General features: G+C 59.3%; 8 protein-coding genes across 8 annotated transcripts; 5 read left to right on the top strand and 3 right to left on the bottom strand.

Annotated features, from left to right (window-relative positions):
• Positions 1-46: 46 nt before the first annotated feature.
• Positions 47-1,997, top strand: GGTG_03490 (hypothetical protein). The gene has a single exon (XM_009221270.1). The coding sequence runs from the start codon at positions 258-260 to the stop codon at positions 1,914-1,916; it is 1,659 nt and encodes a 552-aa protein (XP_009219534.1). The 5' UTR covers positions 47-257; the 3' UTR covers positions 1,917-1,997.
• A 122-nt stretch (positions 1,998-2,119) lies between these two features.
• On the bottom strand, positions 2,120-7,717 carry GGTG_03489 (hypothetical protein). The gene is made up of 9 exons (XM_009221269.1): positions 6,359-7,717; positions 5,108-6,282; positions 4,846-5,026; positions 4,649-4,770; positions 4,126-4,591; positions 3,817-4,046; positions 3,058-3,753; positions 2,874-2,970; positions 2,120-2,757 (listed from the first exon to the last, which is right to left on the bottom strand). The coding sequence occupies exons 1-9, from the start codon at positions 7,476-7,478 to the stop codon at positions 2,312-2,314; spliced, it is 4,533 nt and encodes a 1,510-aa protein (XP_009219533.1). The 5' UTR covers positions 7,479-7,717; the 3' UTR covers positions 2,120-2,311.
• Positions 7,718-8,074: 357 nt separating this feature from the next.
• Positions 8,075-10,630, top strand: GGTG_03488 (hypothetical protein). Its single transcript, XM_009221268.1, has 2 exons — positions 8,075-9,546; positions 9,645-10,630. The coding sequence occupies exons 1-2, from the start codon at positions 8,225-8,227 to the stop codon at positions 10,183-10,185; spliced, it is 1,863 nt and encodes a 620-aa protein (XP_009219532.1). The 5' UTR covers positions 8,075-8,224; the 3' UTR covers positions 10,186-10,630.
• Positions 10,415-11,651, bottom strand: GGTG_03487 (hypothetical protein). The gene is made up of 3 exons (XM_009221267.1): positions 11,282-11,651; positions 11,013-11,211; positions 10,415-10,943 (listed from the first exon to the last, which is right to left on the bottom strand). The coding sequence occupies exons 1-3, from the start codon at positions 11,450-11,452 to the stop codon at positions 10,729-10,731; spliced, it is 585 nt and encodes a 194-aa protein (XP_009219531.1). The 5' UTR covers positions 11,453-11,651; the 3' UTR covers positions 10,415-10,728.
• Positions 11,652-11,915: 264 nt separating this feature from the next.
• Positions 11,916-14,380, top strand: GGTG_03486 (hypothetical protein). Its single transcript, XM_009221266.1, has 2 exons — positions 11,916-12,612; positions 12,677-14,380. The coding sequence occupies exon 2, from the start codon at positions 12,718-12,720 to the stop codon at positions 13,567-13,569; it is 852 nt and encodes a 283-aa protein (XP_009219530.1). The 5' UTR covers positions 11,916-12,612; positions 12,677-12,717; the 3' UTR covers positions 13,570-14,380.
• On the top strand, positions 14,319-16,022 carry GGTG_03485 (oxidoreductase). The gene has a single exon (XM_009221265.1). The coding sequence runs from the start codon at positions 14,579-14,581 to the stop codon at positions 15,896-15,898; it is 1,320 nt and encodes a 439-aa protein (XP_009219529.1). The 5' UTR covers positions 14,319-14,578; the 3' UTR covers positions 15,899-16,022.
• Positions 16,023-16,532: 510 nt separating this feature from the next.
• On the top strand, positions 16,533-19,093 carry GGTG_03484 (hypothetical protein). The gene is made up of 3 exons (XM_009221264.1): positions 16,533-17,494; positions 17,589-18,145; positions 18,253-19,093. Exons 1-2 carry the CDS (start codon positions 16,773-16,775, stop codon positions 17,986-17,988), a joined length of 1,122 nt encoding a protein of 373 aa, XP_009219528.1. The 5' UTR covers positions 16,533-16,772; the 3' UTR covers positions 17,989-18,145; positions 18,253-19,093.
• On the bottom strand, positions 18,035-20,235 carry GGTG_03483 (lipid phosphate phosphatase 1). Its single transcript, XM_009221263.1, has 3 exons — positions 19,612-20,235; positions 18,851-19,524; positions 18,035-18,696 (listed from the first exon to the last, which is right to left on the bottom strand). Exons 1-3 carry the CDS (start codon positions 19,828-19,830, stop codon positions 18,276-18,278), a joined length of 1,314 nt encoding a protein of 437 aa, XP_009219527.1. The 5' UTR covers positions 19,831-20,235; the 3' UTR covers positions 18,035-18,275.
• Positions 20,236-21,218: the final 983 nt, after the last annotated feature.

Here is a 21,218-nt window from a genome sequence, read left to right as displayed (position 1 = left end):
TTGGAAGCCGTTCCGGTCAATTTGCACCCCATCATTCCCACAAAATTCCTACCTAGACATGGCCCGGGAAAGTGCCACACTTTCGGGAGGAGAAACATCCCGAGTTCAAGTGCAACCTCAGCCGGGTTCCTTATTCGAGTCGCGCCAAGATACCAATTTCGGACACAGGCCTGCTACCTGCCAAAACGACCCAAAGGCGGGCACAGAAGAGAGGGGTAGTGATATCATTGGCATGGGATCGCACATAATGGCCGACCATGGGGGAATGCACCTATTTAGGAGTGATCGAGTCGGGTACCCGAGAGCGAATAAAGGGCCCAGGGCTCGCTTCGGCCGGTCTTCCAGCTCGTACGCCCGCCCTGCCCCGAGACATCGGACCGACGTTGTCATCCTTACCAGCTCTCCAGGCCAGCAAAGAAACCCCAATGAGGCTCAGGTTCACGTTTCTGGCGGCCCTGGCCGTGGCCAGCGCAGGGACAATCCCGCAGCGCCGCGATGCCGACCCGGGGGACGACACCTGCCCCAACGAAGGCTTCCCGCCCCCAATCGCAGCCCACGCCGGCATCTACACCTCGTGCGCCAATGCCAACTGGCCACCGCCGGGCCCCGGAAACCCCGTGGGCTCGGTGCTGAAGCCCCAGATGCCCGACGCCGAGCTGCAGGCCGCGCTGGCCGAGGTCTCGGCCGAGAGCATCAAGGCCAACATCGCCAAGCTCGTCAGCTTCGGCACGCGCCACACGCTGTCGGAGCAGAACAGCACGACGCGCGGCGTCGGCGCTGCCCGCGACTGGATCGCCTCCGAGTTCCGCCGCTTCGCCGAGCAGAGCGGCGGGCGCATGGAGGTCTCGGTCCCCGGATACATCCAGCAGCCGGCGACGCGCGTGCCGGAGCCCGTGCTGATCAGCAACGTCCAGGCCACGCTCAGGGGAACGTCGGACCCGGCGCGGCACTACGTCACCATGGGCCACTACGACAGCCGCGTCTCGGACCCGCTCAACTGGCGCGACGACGCGCCCGGGGCCAACGACGACGCTTCCGGCGTGGCCGTGGCGCTGGAGCTGGCGCGCATCATGTCGCGGCGCGCGCACCGGGCGACCGTGGTCATCGCCGCCGTCGCGGGCGAGGAGCAAGGGCTGCTCGGGGCGCAGTTCATGGCGCGGACGTTCAGGAACGCGAGCGTCAACGTCGAGGGCGTGCTCAACGTCGACCTCGTCGGCAGCTCGACGGGGTCCCGGGGCGAGCGCGAGCCCAACACGGTCCGGCTCTTCTGCCAGGGCCCGCCGCTGACCGAGTCGGCGGCCGAGCGGGCGACGCGGCTGCAGATCGGGGGCGAGAACGACTCGCCCGCGCGCAGCATGGGCCGGTTCGTGGCCGAGGTGGCGGCCAACCGCTTCACCGACATGCGCGTCGCAATCATCTACCGGCTCGACCGGTTCCTGCGCGGCGGCGACCATCGGCCCTTCCTCGAGGCCGGCTACGCCGCGTCGGTGCGCTTCACCGAGCCCAATGAGAACTACGACCACCAGCACCAGGACGTCAGGGTCGAGAACGGGGTGCAGTACGGCGACCTAGAGCAGTTCCTCGACTACGACTACATCGCGCGCGTCGCGAGGGTCGACCTCGCCGCCATGTGGTCCCTCGCCAACGCGCCCGGCACGGTGCGCGACGTCAAAGTTGACGCGTCGGACCTCGGCAACGACACCACCCTGTTTTGGACCGTTTCCGACTCGCCCGACCTGGCCGGCTACGAGATAGTCTGGAGGCCGACGGACGCTCCGCTGTGGACGCACTCGCTGTTTGTGGGCAAGGTTGGGAGAGCCACGGTTCAGCTGTCCATCGACAATGTGATTTTTGGCGTTCGCTCTGTCGGCACCAATGGCTACAAGAGCCCGGCCACCATTCCATTCCCTGGATAGACGCCGTCGCCGGACCACCAAGCCGGATTTAAATTCAACGCAACAATGTTTGTCTGTTTCTATACTGGCATTAAATACGTGATTTGATTACCATGTGGATATTATTACATCGCCAACCTGCTTCAGTCTGCTCGTTAATTATTCGCTCAATTTTTACACCCAAGAGGTCGCCCCGAGGTGACCACCAGTTTGGATCATGTTTACGGTAGGGTTACTAGTAAGCTTATAAAAGCCCCGATCAAGCGAAATCCGAGCGCTATAGCCAAAGCGTCATTACACTAACATTTTTTTTGCCTCGGGGGTACATATACCTGAGGTAGAATTACATTATCCAATACCGACACCTTGTTCCAACCCGTTAAAGGTATCCAGTTAACCTTGGAATCAACCCCGTATTAAACACCTCCTCCTTCGTCCACGCTATTGTTCCTCCGGTTCCTCTGGCGGAACGAAAGCAGCCCAAACACCGACGAGCCACGCCGCCCGCCCCTCCCTCCAACATTCCCACCGCTCGCGGCGGCGCTCCCGTCAAGATTCGGCGGCCCCGCACCACCCGCATCACCCGCACCCGTTCTCGTCTCCGCTGCAGCCCTCTCCTCCTCCTTCCTTCTCCCCTGCTCCGTCCGGTCCCGCCTCTTCCTGGACAAACTGTCCAACAATGCGCCGTTTCGCTTCTCCAGCTCGGCCTCGTCCACCACGTGGTCGTCCCAGAGCTGGCGGAACTTTGTGGCCTCGGCCAGGAGCAGGATGGGGACGTGGATCACGTAGGTCAGCAGGGCGCGGACCCACGAGCTGAAGGTGATGGAGACGGCGATGATGATAACGATCGAGGAGAGGCCGACTTTTGTTTCGTGGCATTCGGGAGTATGGCGTCAGCATGGCTGAATATTGGGGCTGACCGAGAGCCTCCGAGACGATGGTCTTGATAGTAAAGAGGCAATGGGGGCGAGAACTCACACATATACCCGATCTGCTCCTTGAGCGACATCCACGCGTTATCGGTGCTAATCGCGTTGTTCATGCCGAAAAAGGACGCAAAGAAGCCGAGGGGCAGCTGTTGGACAGATGGCGGAAACGTTAGTAAAATAGGTATAATTTGTGACTCGTTTTGTGGGAATGGACGAGACCCAGGAACACGCACGAAAATAATGGTCACAATGGTAAAGGCCACAATAGCCCGCCTCTGTTTCACGCTCTCGCTCGCCCTGGCAAAAGCAGCCTTGGCTTTGACAATACTCGCTTGCTGCTGCTTGAGCGTCAGCAGGCCCTCGAGCTGCTGGCACGTCCTGAGGGCCGATTCCTCAAGGTCGTGGATTTCAGCCTGTCTGCTCTCGATGCTCTCCACCAGTATGTCGGCCTCCTGCAGCGTGTCGTTGAACCACGAGCTGCCGCCTGCCCCGCCGTTGCCGTTGCCGTTGCCGTTAGTCGGGGCCGGGGTGAGTGTGGGAGGACTTTGAGTTCGAAACCTTGCGCCCGTCTCCTCCCGGACCAGGTCCGCGAGGCTCCGGACCAGCGACTGGACCGTCTGCTCTGCGGATCCGCGGCCGTACCTCCCCTCGCCGCTGGCGAGCTGGCCCAGGTAACGTCGAAAATCCTTAACGGCCTGCAACTGCTGGCGAAACACGCGGTGCATGATTCTGAGCTCCTCGGCGATGTTGCGACTTTCGCGCAGCAGCGTCCCCTCCGTGTTGATGTCGAGGTACCGCTGGCTCGTGTTCCTGCTCTCGCGGTACTGGTTTAACGACGACCTCGGGCTTGGCCCCGAGGGGAGGATGTTTCTCGAGTGGAGCAACGTGTTCCGCCAGAAGGTGTCGTGGGCGATGGCGGTCAGTTCAGTCTACAAACAGGGCGTTAGTCAGCCTCCATCCATCGTGGAATACAGAAACGGGAAAGCACCCACGACGTATCCAATGGCAGACCCAAAAATGTTAATAACCTCGGGCTTTTGGTCCAGCGTTTCGGTCCAGTCGAAGAACACGCCCGAGCACTGGTCGATAATAATTAGCGCTAAGTGGTAAATAGAGCTAATACTGCGGTTGTTCGCTAGCCGCTCCCTAATGCACTTGTGCACTTCCGACGGGTCCGACTTGTTTCTCCCCCATCGCCGAGGGAACGACGTGATGATGGTGTCTAAGTTTAGTACGGGAAGCCTTATTATCAGCAGGCTATAGTTGGGAAAAGTCCTTTTCTCCTCCATTATGGGACTTACGATCGTCAAGGACCCAGAGCCACAGCTGGTCGACCATGACGACACGGGTGCTCGGGCTGCGTAACGTGTCGCGGTAAACGACCTGGTCCTTGTCGCGCTCCGACGTATTATCGAGCGTGGGAAAGTAGTACTGGTACAGCGTGCGCCGGATGTGCAGGTTCTCCTTGAGCAGCTGCTCGTCCATTTCGCTATCCATGGCTTCGGCCACCCACGCCAGCTGCATAAGGTACTCGCCGAGCTTGGTCGGGTTGTAGGCTTCTCCCGAGAATGCCCCGTTTTTGCTGTGCTTGATTTGCCACGACTTGGATTTGCCGACTTTTACGCCGGTTTGTATGACGGTCACAAAGTCGGCGGCCGTCTTCTTGGCGCTCTTTTCCTTCTTGGCCGCGGGCATGTTGTATGCGTGGTTGATGGCGTCGACCATCTTAGCCCGTTTGCCATTAGTTTCCCAGTGGAGGTACGGGATCTGGATTATGTCAATGTGCTGCCTTTTCGTACAGGGGATATCTGGGAAAGTGCCTACAAACAGCGCCATGTTTTTCATGGCCTTCTGATGAGTACCAGAGATGGTGCGATTCGGCGGGGGCGGGCACGGTTTCTTCCCTTTTATGTCCTGAGCGGGCGCCTCTGTAGCCGCAGGTGACCCTAACGGACAATAAATAATACCTTGTTAACAGACTGGGGAAGGCAACGACAGCCCGAAAAAGAACCAAAGCTTACCCCGAGGGGTTAGGAAGAATTTGGATTGCATGTATTTTGCATGGATTGGAGCTTTTTCGCCACTCCCGTGGAGCTGCCCATGCCGGTAGAAAAGCCTTTCGGCCTGTGTCATTTTGGAGTGAGGCTTAACGTGCCTGTCGTGGACAACATTGTCCTCGCCATAATATCTCGCCATAGCTTGCTAAAAATGTGCCAAAGCAGATATTAACAGTTAGTTTCCCAGCAAGAACATACGCCCCATTAATATTAGCCAAAGACATACCTCGATCCAGCCCATGTTATTCGTCGGGAAGTGGAACCAGCGCAGGCGATCGCCCTTACGCTCGGTTAGCGGGTTACCCTCGTGCTCTTCTAGCAGCTTGTGGGCGGCAATCTTCTGGTTAGGGAATTTGCTGCCGCCGAACCAGGCATGATTCGAGTCGCAACCCTCCCAAATGACCCCGTCGGGACCGGGTAGAGGCTGGAAGTACATGGCGCCAGCCTTGAAGCCGCAGTCGGGCCCCAGGAGTTCCGGACCGTGGCCGCCTCCGGGTAGGACACCTGGGGCCCCCTGGCCAGAAGAATCTGTTTCCGCGAGGTCTGCTAGCAACCAGACATGCGCGTGATCCTGCAGCCTTTGCAGAAGTGCAGCGTATCTGTCTTGTCGCCCCGGCGTTGTGTACTTCTTTACCTGCTCATAGCGTTTCGGCAGGGTTACAGCGACCTCGCGCCTCCATTCCCTTTGGGCTTTCCTAAGCGCTGCAAGCATCGTCTTCTTGTCCTCGTAGGTCTCGAACCTTGCCCGGGTCTTTCTAATGCGCTCCAACTCGCGCCTAACCCTTTTGAGGTCCCTCTCGTCCAGGTTTGCCAAGAACTCACTACGCTTGTCGACCCTGATGCTGAGGTAGGCATCGGCAACGTCGCCCTGGTAGCTGATGCCGTCCATGAAGCGCCAGGGCTCCTCCGTTGATGGTAGGCCAAGATCGCGTGCCAGCATCTTGACCTCTTGTGGGTGGATCTTCCGGTCAGTTGCCAAAAGACCTTTCACTGTTGCCGTTAGCTGTTCGAGCGAGGGAACCGAGGAGCCGAAGTCGCGCACAACTGCGAAGAAGATAGTCTGTGGTGGCAGGCTGGACCAAGGGTGGCCACTAATCAAGGGCCGCGAACCCCGTTCGCGGATGATGCGTGCCAACGTGCAGTCCCCAGGATGCTCCAAGACCGGGTCTCCGAGTGCTTCCTTGATATACTTGTCGCCTAATCCCCCGCTCCAGTGGTGACCGACTTTGACCAGAGAGGTGAAGGGCGGCAACAAGCGAGAGCCTTCGATCTCGTCCATGATCGTGCGTAGCGGTAAGACGCATGCAAAGTTGCTAGCGCGGGCGATGATATGGCCGTAAATCGTACCGGCAACCGGGTCTGCTACCCACGAGCCGGAATCTCCAAGTAGAAGTTGTCGGGCTTGTGTATTTTTCGGGAACGGTTAGAGACGATCCCCTTATTACGGAAACCCCTTCGCCTCTCGAACCTGACATACCTTTGCCGTCGCTCAATGTGACTGTCCACACCCTGGTTCGCTTCCCGGAGTCGAGATGCATGGGCGAAAGGCGTCCCGAAATGCTCGCCTCAACCGCGCCACCCATGCCGGAGGCGATGTGAACAGTCTTCGGTCTTTCCCTGTCCACCGGCTCCTCCACACCGTCTAGATAATACCGCCGTATACCAGCGGCACGATCGTTGCGTTCCAGCTCGATGCAGTTCGGCAGACAAAACGATTGATCCACGATGCGGATGAGGGCCCATTCTTCACCTGTTCTGACAACTCTCCCGATGCGCCATTCGGGGGGGTCCACATCCCTATACTGGGGCGGCTTCTGGGCGGTTGGGTCACCTTTGGATAACGGGACTGTGTCAGGGCCGCTGCCGGAACCTGGCCCCTCCCCGGAGCCCGGGCGGCTGCTCTGCGAAGCGACGATGGTTGGAGCATCGAAGTCATCGGCGACCGCGCCCTCTCCCACCAGTTGTTCCACCACTTCCTCGACAGTGCTCTCCTTCGCCTGTGACCCTGGACCTTCCCAAATCGTATGCCAGGCCGTCAGTGCGAACGCCTCTCCGCCTACATCTAGCACGCCGCCCACTGTAAACTGGCGTCGATGCTTGGCGTCGTCGATGGACGCCCGGACTCCGCACAATGTGAAGTTGCCTTTAGGATGTGGTCCCCGGATGGTGACAATTTCGCCATCAGGACTTGCGGCCGAAACACCAGCCTGTGCCCCAGACGCTTCTGCTGCCTTGTCCTTGTCCTTGCCCCGCAAGTGGTCCGACAAGGTCGCGTCCTCCAGAGCATCGTAGCACGCCGTGAGCCTCGGATCCCACCCCTTTCTGCTCTTCCAGGAGGCGACGTGGAATTTCTCCACCATCTCGATGTTTTTGAACCCGTTGTGCAAGATCCGCACGTACCGCTTGCCCGTTTCCGAACACTTTCCCCGTTGGACCATGAACTTGCCCGACCCGCTTTTCAGCGGGCAGTTATTCATGCCCACGAAATCGTGGAGCGCCTCTTCTGCCCTCTCGAACCCGCTCTCCAGGTCCCTCTCGAAATGGTCGACGTGATCGACCCTGACCGTTTTGGTCTTCTTGATCATCAAGATGATCATCTCCACTGTGCGTGCCTTCCTCCCGGCAAGGGCGGGATCGGGTGCTGCGGCTTCCTCGACCGGCTGCTGCGCCTGCGTCCGGGTGACACTTGCTGGGGGGGCTTGTCGCTGGGCGGCGGCGACTGGCACTGCAACTTCTGCTGTCGTTGTGGTGTTTGGTCGTGGTGCTGCGGACCTGCCCACGAACCTGCCCACGAACCTGTCCGCGAACTTATGTTTCTGTCGGTCGAGCCGGCGTAATTGCTCTGCCAGCAAATCGGGGGGTTCTGGCGGTGGCCCAGGTCCAGGGGGACGGGCGGTGCGTTCTCTTGCTCGCGGCCTTAATACAGAAAGAGTTGCCATTTGGGTGTCCTGGACAACGAATATGGCGGCAGTGATGCCCAGCTCTGTTGAATGAAAAGAATCCGGAAGCTACGAGTTCTCATAGCACCCACCTTTTGAATTTGCCCGGGTTTCGCCCGTCACTTTATTGGCCTAGTTTGTGACACAGACCCGTGGATGGTGGTCGATGCAGCCCGCCTCTGAGCGCCACCAGCGGTTATTCCTGTTGCTTTATTGGAGCACGCCGCCTACCACCTGCAAAGCAAAAAAGGGGGGAAGAAATGGTGAGGGCGGAAATCGCAGGTCTGCGGCGGCGTGACACTCAGCAGAAGGTAAAATGAGTGTACCTAACTGTCGATATCAAGCGTGCAACGCAGACTTTCTTCCTCGACAAAAGCCGGGCTCTATCGGGATCACCACCCAGTATGGAGCACACGGACACGCAACAGGCGGTGCCAGGTTCAGCCCTGCCTGGGCCCGATGGCGGAACCTCCCAGGAAGCAGTGCGGCGACCACCACCACGTCAATCGCCACTCAGGCGCGCGACCACAAATATCAATCGCCATCTGCACAAAACCAGCACGCGGACTCCGCCAGAATGGCATGAGAGGTGCCTCGCTGTGATAGGAGGATTCGAGCACGATGACCAACAAGCACGATCAAACAGAATCCATAACCTACAACCCTATTTTGACGGCTACTACCAAGAGATCAAGACAAAGAAAGAGGTCCCGAGGCATGAGACCGCGCCCGCCCGAGCGGCTGCCACGGAATCTGCTCCTGGACAAGAGGCGGCTGGACAGACCGGGCGCGAGGGGGCCGCCGCCGGACAAGCTGCGCCCGAGAAAGGAGTATACGCGCCCGAAGGTGACGAGCCAGCCGAGGCTAGTGCAGTCAATGTAGCCGAGGACGACGAACAGAGAGACTACTCCGAAATTTCTCTGCTGCTACGATACGTCAGGCTCCTGAAACTTAACCTTGACACCACGCGGAAGTCCCTCAGGCAAGGAATCGTGGATAGCCAGCTCCCTCCGCAAAATGTCGACGAGTCCCCGGAAACCGAAAAAGCAACTAAAGACAGAATGACTGGAAAGGCGGTAGGCGAGCTGCCGGGAGAGCCTGGGAGTAGCGGCAAGTCGGGCGAAGGGAGCAGCAGTGGTGACGGTGGGGGCGATGAGAACAAGGGGTCCGGTAGCAACAGTCAAGCTCATGCTGACGGTAAGACTGCTGCGGCTCCGCAAAAAATCATCCTGCCGGAAGGGATGGAGCCCAAACACTTCTTCCCGCCAACGGCAGAAAAGGCACGGTATGCGATCCTGTTCAATAAAAGCCTGGCTGCAGCGTGCAAAGTCGCATTCGGCATCCAGGTCCAAGACTCACCGCGTGTGAACCGCGGGGAGACCTTACCCCAGCAGACGCCGTGTGTGTGGAAGGAGGACCTGACCCTCGACGGGTTCCTCAAGCGGGAGTTTCCTACGGCAGACCAGAGTGACATGCTGTCGGGGAGGTTCAAGGAGCGGCTGCTCTCACTCAGGACCTTGGTCCGCCACGCCGACGTTACGGTCGCCTGGACCTCGCACCTCCCGGACCACCTGGTGCTGAAATATGAGGACGACCGCAAGGTGCTCAAACTGTTCGGCCTCCCCTGCTTCCTCGAGTCGACCTATGACGCCGGCAAGTCCGTTACAAACAGGAATACGAAAGCCGATAGCGCAAAGAATGTTTTCTCCTGCCACATGAAAGCCGAGTCAGTTATTTTTTTTTTTTTTTTCTTTTACTTTAGGCCCTTTTGATACTTTTCCACTACCAAAACCAGTCCCTGCACTAATATCCCGCAATCCCAAGAAATGAAGCGACGTATTCGACCGAGTTTATGGCCGAGACCCTACAAACCTACCGGCTCCTCATCCCCACCGGAAATAAGACCTGGGCCGAGCACACATTCCTGTCCTCATCGCCTAATCGAAGAGCATGGCAACGCATTTTTAGTTCACCCAACCGGCACGAGCGCACGGCCGACGCGCGCCTGATAGCCGTCTTCGACCTGAGCGACCACGAACCCGCCGACTCCTTGCGCCTCCTCACGACCTACTCGCAGATGTTCCGCCGCTTTCCGCACTGGGGCCTGCGGCTGCAGGCGCTAATGGAGGAGGCCGAGGACCCCACACCTATGTCGTGGGCTGGCCGCTGGGCCGAGCGTCGCAAGGGGCCTCGGCACTCGTTCTGGGTCACCGTCGTGGCTTTTGCCGCCGCCACGCTCGTCGGAGTCATCGCCACCGCCTTTGCCATAGCGCAGTTCTGGATCGGCTGGTGCGGCTGGCAGAAAGATGGGCCGGTGGGCTGCAAGCCGCAGGGGGAGGTCGTGGCGTCGGATGCGGCTGCTTGAGCTTGCCGGAAAAGGGCTTGAAAGGTGAACGTGAGAAGGAACCGCGGGCGTCAGAAACCAGGCTTGGTGTAACGATCTGGGCCAAGACCGGACCCACACCGTTAACTCCTTGCCCCGATACCTAGGTAACTGATTGCTCGAATCAGAAAGCTCAATCGGGAAGCGCTATACCCAAAAAAAGACATGACCGAAAAAGGAAATGCCGCTAAACCGGCGGGGGATTTTCCATGGAACTTCTTTACATCCACAAACAGCGAATATCCTCGTCCCGCGTCAGATGCACTCGTTGTAAATCCATGCAACGAATGCGATGCCCAAGAAAATAGTATTACTACTGGTTTTCCCGTTCTCAGCCCACGGGCGTCAGCATCGAACTAGTTAGTCGTTGCGCTGGGAATTCTACGAATCAACCATACGGTCCTGTTGCAGGATGCTCTATTTTGGCCTTGATCCGCACGAGAATCCTCAGGTCAATAACTGCATCCTCCCACATCCTTGTGGCGTAAAATCTGCGGTATTCAGCTCCCGGCTGGACCTGCCTCTCTAGGCCGTGGTAAGGCCCCCGGCGATGGCGTCAGCCAGGGGGACGAAAAAGGCCCACTCGCCATCGAGCGCGCCCTTGCCGCCCAGGTTCATGGAAACCATCGTCTGCTGCGAGTTGCTGGTAAAGGCGATCGGCCCATCCGTGGCGATGCTGATTCCGCCATTAGTGTTGCGCTTGGCGAACACGGCGTTGCGGATGTTGAGCTTTCCGACCTCTGTAGACGGGAAAAGCAGTTAGTTGACGTTGGCTTGGAAAAGACCAGGAAAGGCCGATTGACACGTACTATCTTGGTTGAGGATGTAGTCGAGCTTCAAAAGATCAAAATTGCCGCCTCCGCCATTCCTGAAGGAGACAGTCATGCGGTACGCGACGGGCTCCAGGGGAAAGAATCCATCAAAAGGCTCAACGGGTATGCGGCTCACAACCGTCAGGAGCTCGCGGGCCTTGCTGTGTTGGTATTCGACCATGATGGCGCCGTTTTGCTGAGAGAGAATTGTGGGTGTTAATGCAACGACATGGCTGAGGATTGATCGATGGCAACGCAGAACTTACACCAGCCGGGTAGAGCAGGTTGATCGGCACGTCCCTCCCCAGCCCAAAAGGCTCGCCAAAGGTTCCGTTCTTGACGATAGTGTCGGCGAACTGCCTAGCTTCGAGACTAGGCATGGCCGAGGGCAGGGCAGCCACGCTGGCGGCAAAGAGGAGGAACTTGGAGAAGAACATTTTGGGCGGCTTGTTTTTACGGCGCAGCTAGACTTTCCGATGGGCTATTATTAGGTGAGAAAGCAGGGAAGGAAAAGATCGACTACAAGAAGGCCATTCTTTTTGTCACCAGCGAGGCAAATAAGCAACCCCATCCCGCTCAAAGCCAAAATGCTCAACCTTGCCTCGCCTTCTGAGCCGCTCGAAGGAAGCGCAAGATTGATTGCGCGAGGCCCAAAGCGCAGGCGTGTGGGTTCGCCATGTAGGAGCATCGACGCGGGCGGCAGTTCTAGCCATGCCAAGCCGCAGCGGACCTGAACGGGTGGGGCGGTGGGGCTAGGCGCTGTCAAAAAGACGCGGCGCCTGACGTCGTGAGCGAGACGGCCCGAGCCCCGTGGGATGGGGCGGAGCTCACCGTCTTGCTTCCTTCGCTAAATCTTGCCCGGGCCCGGCCGGAAGCTTGGCCAGCCGAGGGGGGTATATTGCCTTGGCTGCATTGGACAGGAAGGACGGCTGGCGAGCAAACCCACCCAGATTTTAGAGCAATACAAATCCAGGCGGAAAATCCAATCAAAGAAAAAGGCAGGAAAGAGCGAAAGGCTCGGCTCGACCGCGACCAGCTGCCTGCGGCTCGAGACACATGGCCCATCGAAAGTACAACTAACCGGCGGACTATGTACACAGTAGACGGTTTGGTGCGACTTGACTTACATCACGAACGCCAGGAGCCAAAGCTTTCTGGATGAGTTACCCGGCCAGCCCCGTAAATCCATTCCGTGGGCTAGCTATCCCACGAGCTGTCGTGCTACGGGAATATGCATAGGGCTGACCGTCGGCATCAAGGGTCACATCGCCCGCAGACCCCTTTTTGGTACGATGGTCGATGTTCAGCACACGAATCCCTTCAGCTGAACGCCACCCTGAGTTTGCTGTGTCGCAAAAAGGTTAATACGGGGGCCCAGCAAGCCTCCCTGCGGGAAGGGATCTACTTTATTGACGGCTAGATGCTTTCACACGAAAATCAAGAGCTCTCGGCTCTCGTATTGCCCACCAGTCATGAGCGGGCACGCCTGCCACCGCGGCAGCTGGTCTTTACGGCTGCCTTGTTGGTGAACAGTAGAAGGAGGAAAGGGCAGTTGAGCTACATCCGAGTATAAAGTGTGTCCGAAAATCTCCAGAAGGTTGGGGAAATGTCCTCTATCAGCCCTTCATCCTCTCGTCGTCCACTCACACATTCTGTCAAAGCCTTTCGAATTAGGATATTGCCTGTTCTCGCGCATACAACCATGCCTTCTTACATTCCCCTTATCCTCCTGGCCTTGGGCAGCGTGGTGACTGCCGAGACCTGTCACGCCAACAACTGCCTGCGGGCTGTGCGGGCCACGCAGTTCCCCACACGCCTCGACGATTGCGCTACCAACTTTGCCGTCACCGTCACGCCCTCGGCCTCGACCGTCACCGTCACGGCACACGTGACCACCACGGTGGCGCCAGTCCTCCGCCGGCGCGCCCTCCTGGACACAGACCTCCGCAACCCCAAGCTCGCCGAACGGGCCGCTCAACTCGGCGCCGACGCCAAGGCCCTCGCCGAGCGCAACACCAACACGCCCGTCCCGACCTACGCCACGGCCTGCGCCGACTTCGCCGCCTACTCGAGCGCGTGCTTCTGCGCCGGCGCCACCCAGGCCACCGTCACGGCCGCGGCGCCCGTCACCAGCACCACCACCACCGTGACGGCCACGGCCACGGCCACGGCCACGACCTCTCCCTTCCGGGGCTGCCGCGACGTGCGCGCCAACGCCGGCACGTTCGAGGCCAACTTCAACCGCGGCTGGACCTACGTCACCGAGGGCGACTTCCCCTACAGCGACGCCGGCCTCGACGCCTGCTGCAACCTGTGCGTGTCCAAGGGAAACTGCCTGGTCTTCGGCATCCGCGTCCCCAGCGCCGGCGGGCCCGGCGGCCGCGCCTGCGAGATGTTCATCGGCACCTCCGGCGAGGACCTGCCGGGCGTGAGCCCCGCCTGCCCCTTTGGCGCCGTCAACGGCCAGGTGGTCGGGTACGGCCACTCGCTCGACCACATCGCCCAGGGTCCCTGCTTTGGCATGCCGCCCCAGAACGAGTGGGTGTTGCGTTGAAGAGTTGTATGCGGTGGGCCAGATGGACTTGATTCTGGTGCGGAGGAGCTAGAAGGAATCATGTAAGGGTATTGAGACTGTCGGGCGGCTTATACACGTGCTAGTGAGGGCTATCAAGGATTCATCGGCCTCGGAGATGGGATGACGAGAATCGAGTGACATGGGGAATTGCAGGCTATGGTCTGCCAACCAGGTTCGGACTCGGCCGAAACTAGCCTCAGGGTTGTTGGCTCCGATTTGCTCCATCTGCTGCTATGGCTTGATAATCTCGGGAAATTCGGGGTTAAGGATTTGAGGGCTAGTAGCGGAGCCCTTACCAACAGCATCTCAGCACCTCGTGCATTCGTCGCATTCGCCGTATTGCTGGTCAAACTGGGAGCCCAAAAGCGACGACCTTGAAGTTAGGCGGCTGCGTCATCGGGCGAAGACGAAGCCCAATTACGCTAAGAGTTGCGAATTCCTCTAGCTGGCGACAAGCCACGGTTGACGGATGGGCAACCAGGACAACCCCCGGATTAGCATGAAGCTAATTCTTCATCTTCCAGCATCTGATGTCTCCATCAAGTAATGAGTCACGGGCCGGTCCCATCGGCGCAGTCAGCGCGGTCCTGTGGTCTCCCCGGCTGATCTGCCGCGTGTCGAACTCCGCTGCGGAAGCCCGCCTTGTGAAGCCCTGGGGGAATTGCCGACTCGGCCGAAGCCAGCGGCCGAGACTAGCGACAGATCCGATCCATCGCCAAGTCTAGGAGCACCGATGATGGTTGCTTTTGGGTTCTAGGGGGGGCGTCCGAACATATAAATGAGAAGAACCGCCTCAAAGGGGTTTCATATTCGCCCCATTGACTGCCATCACTCATACCTCATCGCATACCCTTCAACACGGGAGACCTTCTCTGCGCGAACACCACCTACACAACCTTCAGCTTCTTTTTTTTGTTGGCGAAAGCGGCACTGACAAGGACAGACGCTGTCATATAAATTATAGACTGCCATTCACTGCCCGCTCATCATGGCCCAACTCCAAGTCCTCATCATCGGTGGAGGAGTCGGGGGACTCGCGCTCGCCTTCTGGCTTGGGCGCCTCGGCCACTCCGTAACGGTGGTGGAACGCTTCCCCGAGCTCCGCGCCAAGGGCCAGCAGATCGACCTGCGCGGGCAGGGAGTCACCGTCGCGCGCCGCATGGGGCTGCTGGACAAGATCAAGGCCGCAAGAGTGCAGGAGCAGGGCTTCAAGTTTGTCGACGGCAGCGGCCGAACCCGCGCCTTCTTCCGCTTCACCGACACGGGCGGCAAGGGGAGGCAGGGCTTCACGTCCGACTACGAGATCATGCGCGGCGACCTCTGCCGCATCCTCTACGACGCCGCCAGGGAGAGCGACAACGTCCGCTTCGTCTTCGGCACCACCGTCGACGGCCTGGAGCAGGACGAGCACACGGACAGCCCGGTGACGGTGCGGTTCTCGAGCGGGGCGTCGGAGCAGTACGACCTGGTCGTCGGGGCCGACGGGCAGGGGTCGCGCACGAGGCGGCAGCTTCTGGGGCTCGGGCCGGGCGAGCGCGACCCGACGGTGCGGCCGTACGGGGTCTACGCCGGCTTCTTCTCGGTGGCGAGCTTGCCGTCGGACGAGCCGGTGGCGACGGGCCTCTTGGCGCCGGAGCGGCGCACCATCATGACGCGCGTCGACAACCCGCGCACCACGCAGGCCTACCTCACGGTGCACGGCGAGAACCCGCGGGCGCCCGAGCTCGCCGACGCCATCGCGCGCCGCGACGTCGAGGCGCAGCGGCGCGCCTTCGCCGACATCTTTGAGGGCGCCGGCTGGGAGAGCGAGCGGCTCGTGCGCGCGCTGCGCGAGCGGGAGCCCGAGGCCGACGACTTTTACGCCACCGACGTCTGCAACGTGCAGGGCCGGTCCTGGACCAAGGGCCGCATCACGCTGCTGGGCGACGCCGGGTACAGCGCCGCGACGCTGTCGGGCTTCGGCACCTCGGGCGCCCTGATCGGCGCCTACGTCCTCGCGGGCGAGATTCTACGCCACACGGCGGGTCCGTCTGCTGCCAACGGTGGCGGCAAGGGTGGTGTCGACATCGTGGGCGCGCTGAGGGCGTACGACGCCAAGCTGCGGCCTCTGATAGAAATCGCGCAGGCCATCTCGCCCTGGATTTTCAAGGTTCCCATGCAGAAGAGCGCCTGGACGATAACCTTGACGTTTTGGTTGGTCGGAATCATTTCTCTTCTCCGCATCGACAAACTCCTCCAGATGCTGGGCACGGACGGCAAACCGTGGGACCTCCCCGAATATGCCGAACTGGAAAGTCTGAAGGCGTAAACGTGGGGGATGTGCTTGCTTGGGGTTGTGATACGTTGGAGCGCATAGCTACTTGTTTTTGCTTGTTGTACAATACACATCTTCGCTCTAGTGTGAAATATTTGAACCTTGTTGATCTTGTTCATCGTGATTGTCGTGTCGTGGTTGAACCAGGCCCACTTTGGTCCACAGGGTCGCCCGACGCGGCCACGGGCTGGCACTCAATCGCTCTCTTCGTATCCAGCTCGAGTTTGGCGCAGGCCGCCTGTCGGCCGAGATTGGACACGACGAAATTTGACTCGACCATGCGTGGCATGCCGACGTCCAGTCGCCGCCATTAGTGCATGGAAACAGCCTCGCCGGTCTCCTCTGACACCACCTACCCCTGGCTGACAAGAGGCCACTTGCATGGGCAATCTGACGCTTGCAACTAGCTGCCTTCATCGTGCCGTGATTCTCGTTTTCTAGCTGAAGGTGGCCTCCACTTTCCGCTGATGCGCGGTGCGCAAGGGTCGTCGCAGGGGACTCAGCCGCAACAGCAGGGGCCCGGTAGTTCGAGTTTGGGGCGGGTTGCATGTGCCCTGTGCTCCACTGTGACCCAATGATGTGCGGCCAAAACAGCCAATGTCCCCCCCGGTGGCCTTCGGTTTTGTCACAGCCGACAGGTGGTTGGTCGTTTTTGAGGGCCATAACCTCTTCCCGAACTTGAACTCTGCCTCGACTGCTTGAGCGAACCCGACCCCCTCCAATTCACGACACCAGCTTTCCATTCTCCATTTCGCCTGAGCCATCCGTCTGCTCCGTCCAGTTGCTCGACTCGGTTCAAATACATATCGCCAGGCCCTGGCACGCTCTCGACGACACTTGGCGACAATCATCATTCAGGACCCTCGCCATGGCAATCCCTAGAAGACGATGGCACTTTCTTCTCCCACAGGCGGCGATGCGCAAGCTAGCAAGTTTCAGGGACCGCACCGGCAGGCGGAGGATCGAGGCTCGCATTGCAGATGCCAGCCCTTTTGATACTGACCCGCACGCCGACCCGGCCGACCCGCCGCCTACAGCCGCCCCGGATGCCACTCAACAGAGCCAGGACTGCGTAGCCAAGGCGGAGCGCAAAGAGGTCGTCCCCGCCGCCAAGACCAGCGATGAGCTCGAGTCCAGGGCGGACCCGCAGCTCTCGGCCCTCTTCTTCTCCCGCCTCCCGCCCGAGGTCCGGCGCCTAATCTACATCGAGGTCTTCCGCGCCTTCACCGACGGCAGCCGCCGCATCCACGTCTCGGCCGAGGATAACCATGGTGCCGTCAGCTTCGCCCCCTGCATCCTCGACCACTCCCACCCGCAGCAGGACCAGGCCGGCGGCGGCGCCCCCCGCGGCCCGCTGACAATGGGTAACGTCAACGAGCGCAACATCCTGGTCGACGCAAACGTCCACGCCAACGGGGGGCGCGACCCCGCCCACTGGTGGTGGTGGCGCTGGTCGCTCCGCCTGCGCTGGGGCGATCACATGGATTGCGTCTCGCGCGCCGTTGGTTCGCCCCCGGGCCCGGGACCTCGCCCGGCGGCCATGGAGGGCACGGCGCCCCTCAGGGCCATGTTTTTGACATGTAACAGAATGTAAGTCGCATTTGGGCGGTCCATCGTATAGGGGTCGGAATATCACCCCAGTCACCAACGACGGAGCTGACACTACGCATCACCATTGCCTCAGGTACACGGAATCCATCACCACGCTATTCGAAACCACTGCGTTCCTGTTCAAGTCATCGACCGACGCCGCTCGCTTCCTCAAGATATTGCCGCATCGATACACGCACCTGATTAGATTCATCGAATTCAACTTCATCTACGACAAGGACTGTCTTTATCTGCAGCCCATCGAGCCAGTACATCCTCGCATCACCTTCGCCGCAGCCAAGGAAACGCCGGCAGTCGGGATCGCCGTCTGGAACAATCTTGTCGGCGCCCTCGCCTCGGCCGTGCCCGAGCTGTCAAATCTCAAGGTCTTTATCGGCGCCAAGCCCACGGCTGACAAGGAGGAGTTCCTTGAGGCCTTTGAAACAGTTGGCTGGAGGCCCCGGAACTTGCAGCTGCGTTTCAGAGACGAGTGACAAGCCTTCATGTCCAAGCGCGCGTTAGCGTTAGACTTGTCACATCCTCCAGGCTATAGCCAGGCCGACCCTATGCGGATGAAACGGAAATAATGTCCACTGAGTATGCTGTTTAAATACTATTGCACTGGGTGCTGATCGTTCCCTGTCCCTCAAAGTATGTGTCAGAGGAGTGCCCCGCGTCCCCTCTCTCACCCCTGGAATAGCCCTAGCCCCAAACTCCGTCGCAGCGTGTGCTAACGCCCAACAAACAATCCATTCCAGATTCTCAAGAAAAGCAAATCTCGTCACACCATATCCGCACCGGATCCGCCTCGATCGGGCTTCCCGCTGTCGCCTGCGCGACCCTCATCCTGTCTGTCATGACTTCTACCCTCCACGAATCCGCCTACCTGCGGCGATGACTTTGCGGACGATGCATCATTCGTCCGGCTCCTGGTGGCATTGTTGTCCCTCGGCAAAGATGTGCTCTCGCCAAGCGCTGGCACCTTCTCCCTGCCGTGCGTCTTGGATCCTCGCTTTCGGCCCCAGCCCGCCCGACGCGTCATGGTCCACCTCATGCCCACGACGTCGCCAGCAGGCTCAAAGGCTTTGCGGCGGTGCAGAGGGATATGGTTGATATGCCAGTCCCAGATTGCGGCATATACGGTTCGGTAACTAGACAGGGCAAAAATGGTACCAATGATGCCGCCGGCGACGATGTCATACCTTTATATCATTGTGTCTTGGGGTTAGCCTTTATATTTTCAGGTTGTTTGACGCGATGGGGATGAAACATGGGCAGTGTAGAGCCCAGGCAGGCTTGCAGCGGTTTTAGATTCCGAGAATGCCATTGCGTTCTCGTTGGGGAGTAGAGACTGACCAGTTGTGGCTCTGATCGACAGTCAATGAGCCTCCGATCAGGGTAGCCCCCAATATGGGCGCATAAGTAAGAGCCAGCTTCCACATGGAAGGGTGGTAGTTGGAGAAGACCTTGAGCTTGGCGTTTAGGTAGAGGTATAAGTAGACCAAGCCCGCGAATGCAGCCGTAGTGTGTCCCGACGGGAAAGACTCGAGGCTGTTAAAGACCCCACTAAGGTCCCCGTTTCCGTCTCCGCGGCAGACCTCGTACGTGTACATGATGCCGCCGTACCCGGTGCCCTCGAGCCCCGTCCTATTACCCCCGGGCCTGCTGGCGAGCGACGTGTCCGGGTTGCAGACGGAGAGAAAGTTGGGCCGGAGGCCACCGATGAGCCACTTGATGGTCACCTGGAACAGCGCGCTCGTGATGAGGCTGTAGAGCAGGCCCATGATGGCGTTGTTGAGGTCCCAGAACGACCGGATGCGGATCTGGGCCAGCAGGAAGGCCGCGATGGGGACGCCGGCCGCGAGGACGGTGGCGGCGTGGCTGGGGATGAACTGGTCCTGGTACGGGTACGCGAACTGCGGGTACACGACGTCCCCCGAGCCCGGGCTGATTGTCCCGAAGCCCGGTCTCTCGCTGGGGGCGAAGGTGATGGGGAAGCTTCGGTGGGCTGGTGGCTGGAGGCGGAAGACCTGCCGATTTTCCCGATGATGGTGTCAGCGCGTGCGGGAGCCATGAGATGGGTTTACACGGGAGTGTTTGTGGGGCGGGGCACTCACGACAAGAGACAGAGCGCCGAGGACGACCATGGTGATCAGGTCCAGCAGGGTAATCCTGAGCCATTCCATGAAGGTGGGTCGGCGGCGCAAGCTATAAGTTTCCAGCAGCGAGGTTTTTGTGGACTGGCCGCTCGCGCGCCGGCGAGTCCGCCGGTTGTGGGTAGGCAGGGTTAGGCCATCGTCGTCGCGTCGGCGATGGAGGAATGCCAGCCTAGCCATGGTGAGGTTTTTTTTCCCCCTCACGACCTCAGCTGTGTCTCAAGGCCCAAAGGTAATTGTACTAGAGGTGATTCTAGCGACGCAGCCCACGCACCACGGCGGCGGAGCGATATGTGCTAAGGTGGGACTGTGTCTGGCGATCGATACTGGCGGAGGTTTAGAGGTCTAGATCTGGCGTGGGCCTTGGGAAAATCCCAGCTTGAGAAGGAAAGCTGGTAAAATACAATGGCTTACATTGCAAGTTATTGTCCTCTAATTTCAACCACAAAAGAGCCCTGTGCAACCTGATGCTATTGGCCGTGATGTCGTTACTGCCATGTTTGGTCGCCTGGGCAGACGTCACCTGGCCCGTGACCACCACAGAAAGCTCCTATTCGATGTAAGCCTAACGCAGCACAACCAACCACGCATTGGGATGGAACAGCGGCGCAGGAAAGGAAGCACGGGGAAAATCGAGACGAAAGAGATTGCCTCGATAGAACACAGGCACGCAGGCTCACGTCCTGACTCCCCCCGAATGGCGTCAAGAAGCAACGCGCCACAGCCAGGTCAGATGGTTGATGCCAGAGCAATTTAGAAGCATCCTTTCTGACAAGCCCGTAAGCTACCAATCATTGTCGACAAGCTCGTGCCACCAGGTGCTGATGTAATTATGTCAGCCAGTCACCAACCTTTGGTTTGTGTATGTATCTGTGTGAGGTAAAGCGCTTGGCGATACCGGAATAGGAAAGTGGCATGTCGATTTCTGGCTACCACGGGCGCAGATTGTGCGTGGGCGGTCCAGGTCTATCCATCGGGGTGGGCCGTGCACTCACGTGCCTAGGCCCCACCTCATACAGTATCAACCGCGGCCGCCCATATTAGCGCATTGATGATTGTTTGAAGGGTCGAAGACAATGTCAGGTACGATATGGTGTTCGAAAGGGAAAGTCGATGTTCCATTGCCCTCCTTCCTTTCGGATCTCACCGAACATGGCGAGGAGCGACTTAGCGAGGTCTCTCTAGAAAAAGCGGAAGCCATCGCCATAAATTCCGTCAGCTTACCTACCGTGGCGAGTGTAAGATTATGGATGTCTTCACTGTTTGACCCCTTGCTTATGGTCGCATTAGGCCCAGTATTGACTGGATCAGTATCCCCTGACTTCCCCTAGTTCGCGTCTTCCTTCGTTCCGAAAGCGTGGGCGGCTAGGCCCCTGCCTATGCAGGAACCGACTGCATTCTGCAAGGCAAGCCTGCCCTCGGCCGTGCCTGGCCGAATGAGGCTCATCCCGCGCCAAGTAGCCGAGAAGGATTCCTCGCTCCACCCATCATGGACGTGGGATATCCAGGGCTAGGCCCCGATTGCTTCGGCGCACCGTCGAGTCTGTCCCAAAGAGGTGAACAAGCTC

This window comes from Gaeumannomyces tritici (genome assembly GCF_000145635.1).
Source record: "Gaeumannomyces tritici R3-111a-1 unplaced genomic scaffold supercont2.2, whole genome shotgun sequence".
In the NCBI taxonomy this organism is placed as follows: Eukaryota; Fungi; Ascomycota; class Sordariomycetes; order Magnaporthales; family Magnaporthaceae; genus Gaeumannomyces; species Gaeumannomyces tritici.
The sequence above is the reverse complement of the archived record's forward strand: the minus strand, read 5'-3'. Positions and strand labels throughout refer to the sequence as shown.

Bases quoted from the DNA above. Each gene is read 5' to 3' on its own strand.
- GGTG_03483 (XM_009221263.1), bottom strand. From the start codon at position 19,830: ATGGCTAGGCTGGCATTCCTCCATCGCCGACGCGACGACGATGGCCTA. The intron at 19,525-19,611 runs GTGAGTGCCCCG...GAAAATCGGCAG, and splicing joins TCGGCGCTCTGTCTCTTGTC to GTCTTCCGCCTCCAGCCACC. The intron at 18,697-18,850 runs GTCAGTCTCTAC...AATGATATAAAG, and splicing joins GTCGATCAGAGCCACAACTG to GTATGACATCGTCGCCGGCG.
- GGTG_03487 (XM_009221267.1), bottom strand. From the start codon at position 11,452: ATGTTCTTCTCCAAGTTCCTCCTCTTTGCCGCCAGCGTGGCTGCCCTG. The intron at 11,212-11,281 runs GTAAGTTCTGCG...ATTCTCTCTCAG, and splicing joins ACCTGCTCTACCCGGCTGGT to CAAAACGGCGCCATCATGGT. The intron at 10,944-11,012 runs GTACGTGTCAAT...TCCCGTCTACAG, and splicing joins CTACATCCTCAACCAAGATA to AGGTCGGAAAGCTCAACATC.
- GGTG_03490 (XM_009221270.1), top strand. From the start codon at position 258: ATGGGGGAATGCACCTATTTAGGAGTGATCGAGTCGGGTACCCGAGAG.
- GGTG_03488 (XM_009221268.1), top strand. From the start codon at position 8,225: ATGGAGCACACGGACACGCAACAGGCGGTGCCAGGTTCAGCCCTGCCT. The intron at 9,547-9,644 runs GTCAGTTATTTT...CGCAATCCCAAG, and splicing joins TCCTGCCACATGAAAGCCGA to AAATGAAGCGACGTATTCGA.
- GGTG_03484 (XM_009221264.1), top strand. From the start codon at position 16,773: ATGGCAATCCCTAGAAGACGATGGCACTTTCTTCTCCCACAGGCGGCG. The intron at 17,495-17,588 runs GTAAGTCGCATT...CCATTGCCTCAG, and splicing joins TTTTTGACATGTAACAGAAT to GTACACGGAATCCATCACCA.
- GGTG_03489 (XM_009221269.1), bottom strand. From the start codon at position 7,478: ATGATCATCTTGATGATCAAGAAGACCAAAACGGTCAGGGTCGATCAC. The intron at 6,283-6,358 runs GTATGTCAGGTT...AAAATACACAAG, and splicing joins CACATTGAGCGACGGCAAAG to CCCGACAACTTCTACTTGGA. The intron at 3,754-3,816 runs GTGGGTGCTTTC...CCCTGTTTGTAG, and splicing joins GGTCTGCCATTGGATACGTC to ACTGAACTGACCGCCATCGC.
- GGTG_03485 (XM_009221265.1), top strand. From the start codon at position 14,579: ATGGCCCAACTCCAAGTCCTCATCATCGGTGGAGGAGTCGGGGGACTC.
- GGTG_03486 (XM_009221266.1), top strand. From the start codon at position 12,718: ATGCCTTCTTACATTCCCCTTATCCTCCTGGCCTTGGGCAGCGTGGTG.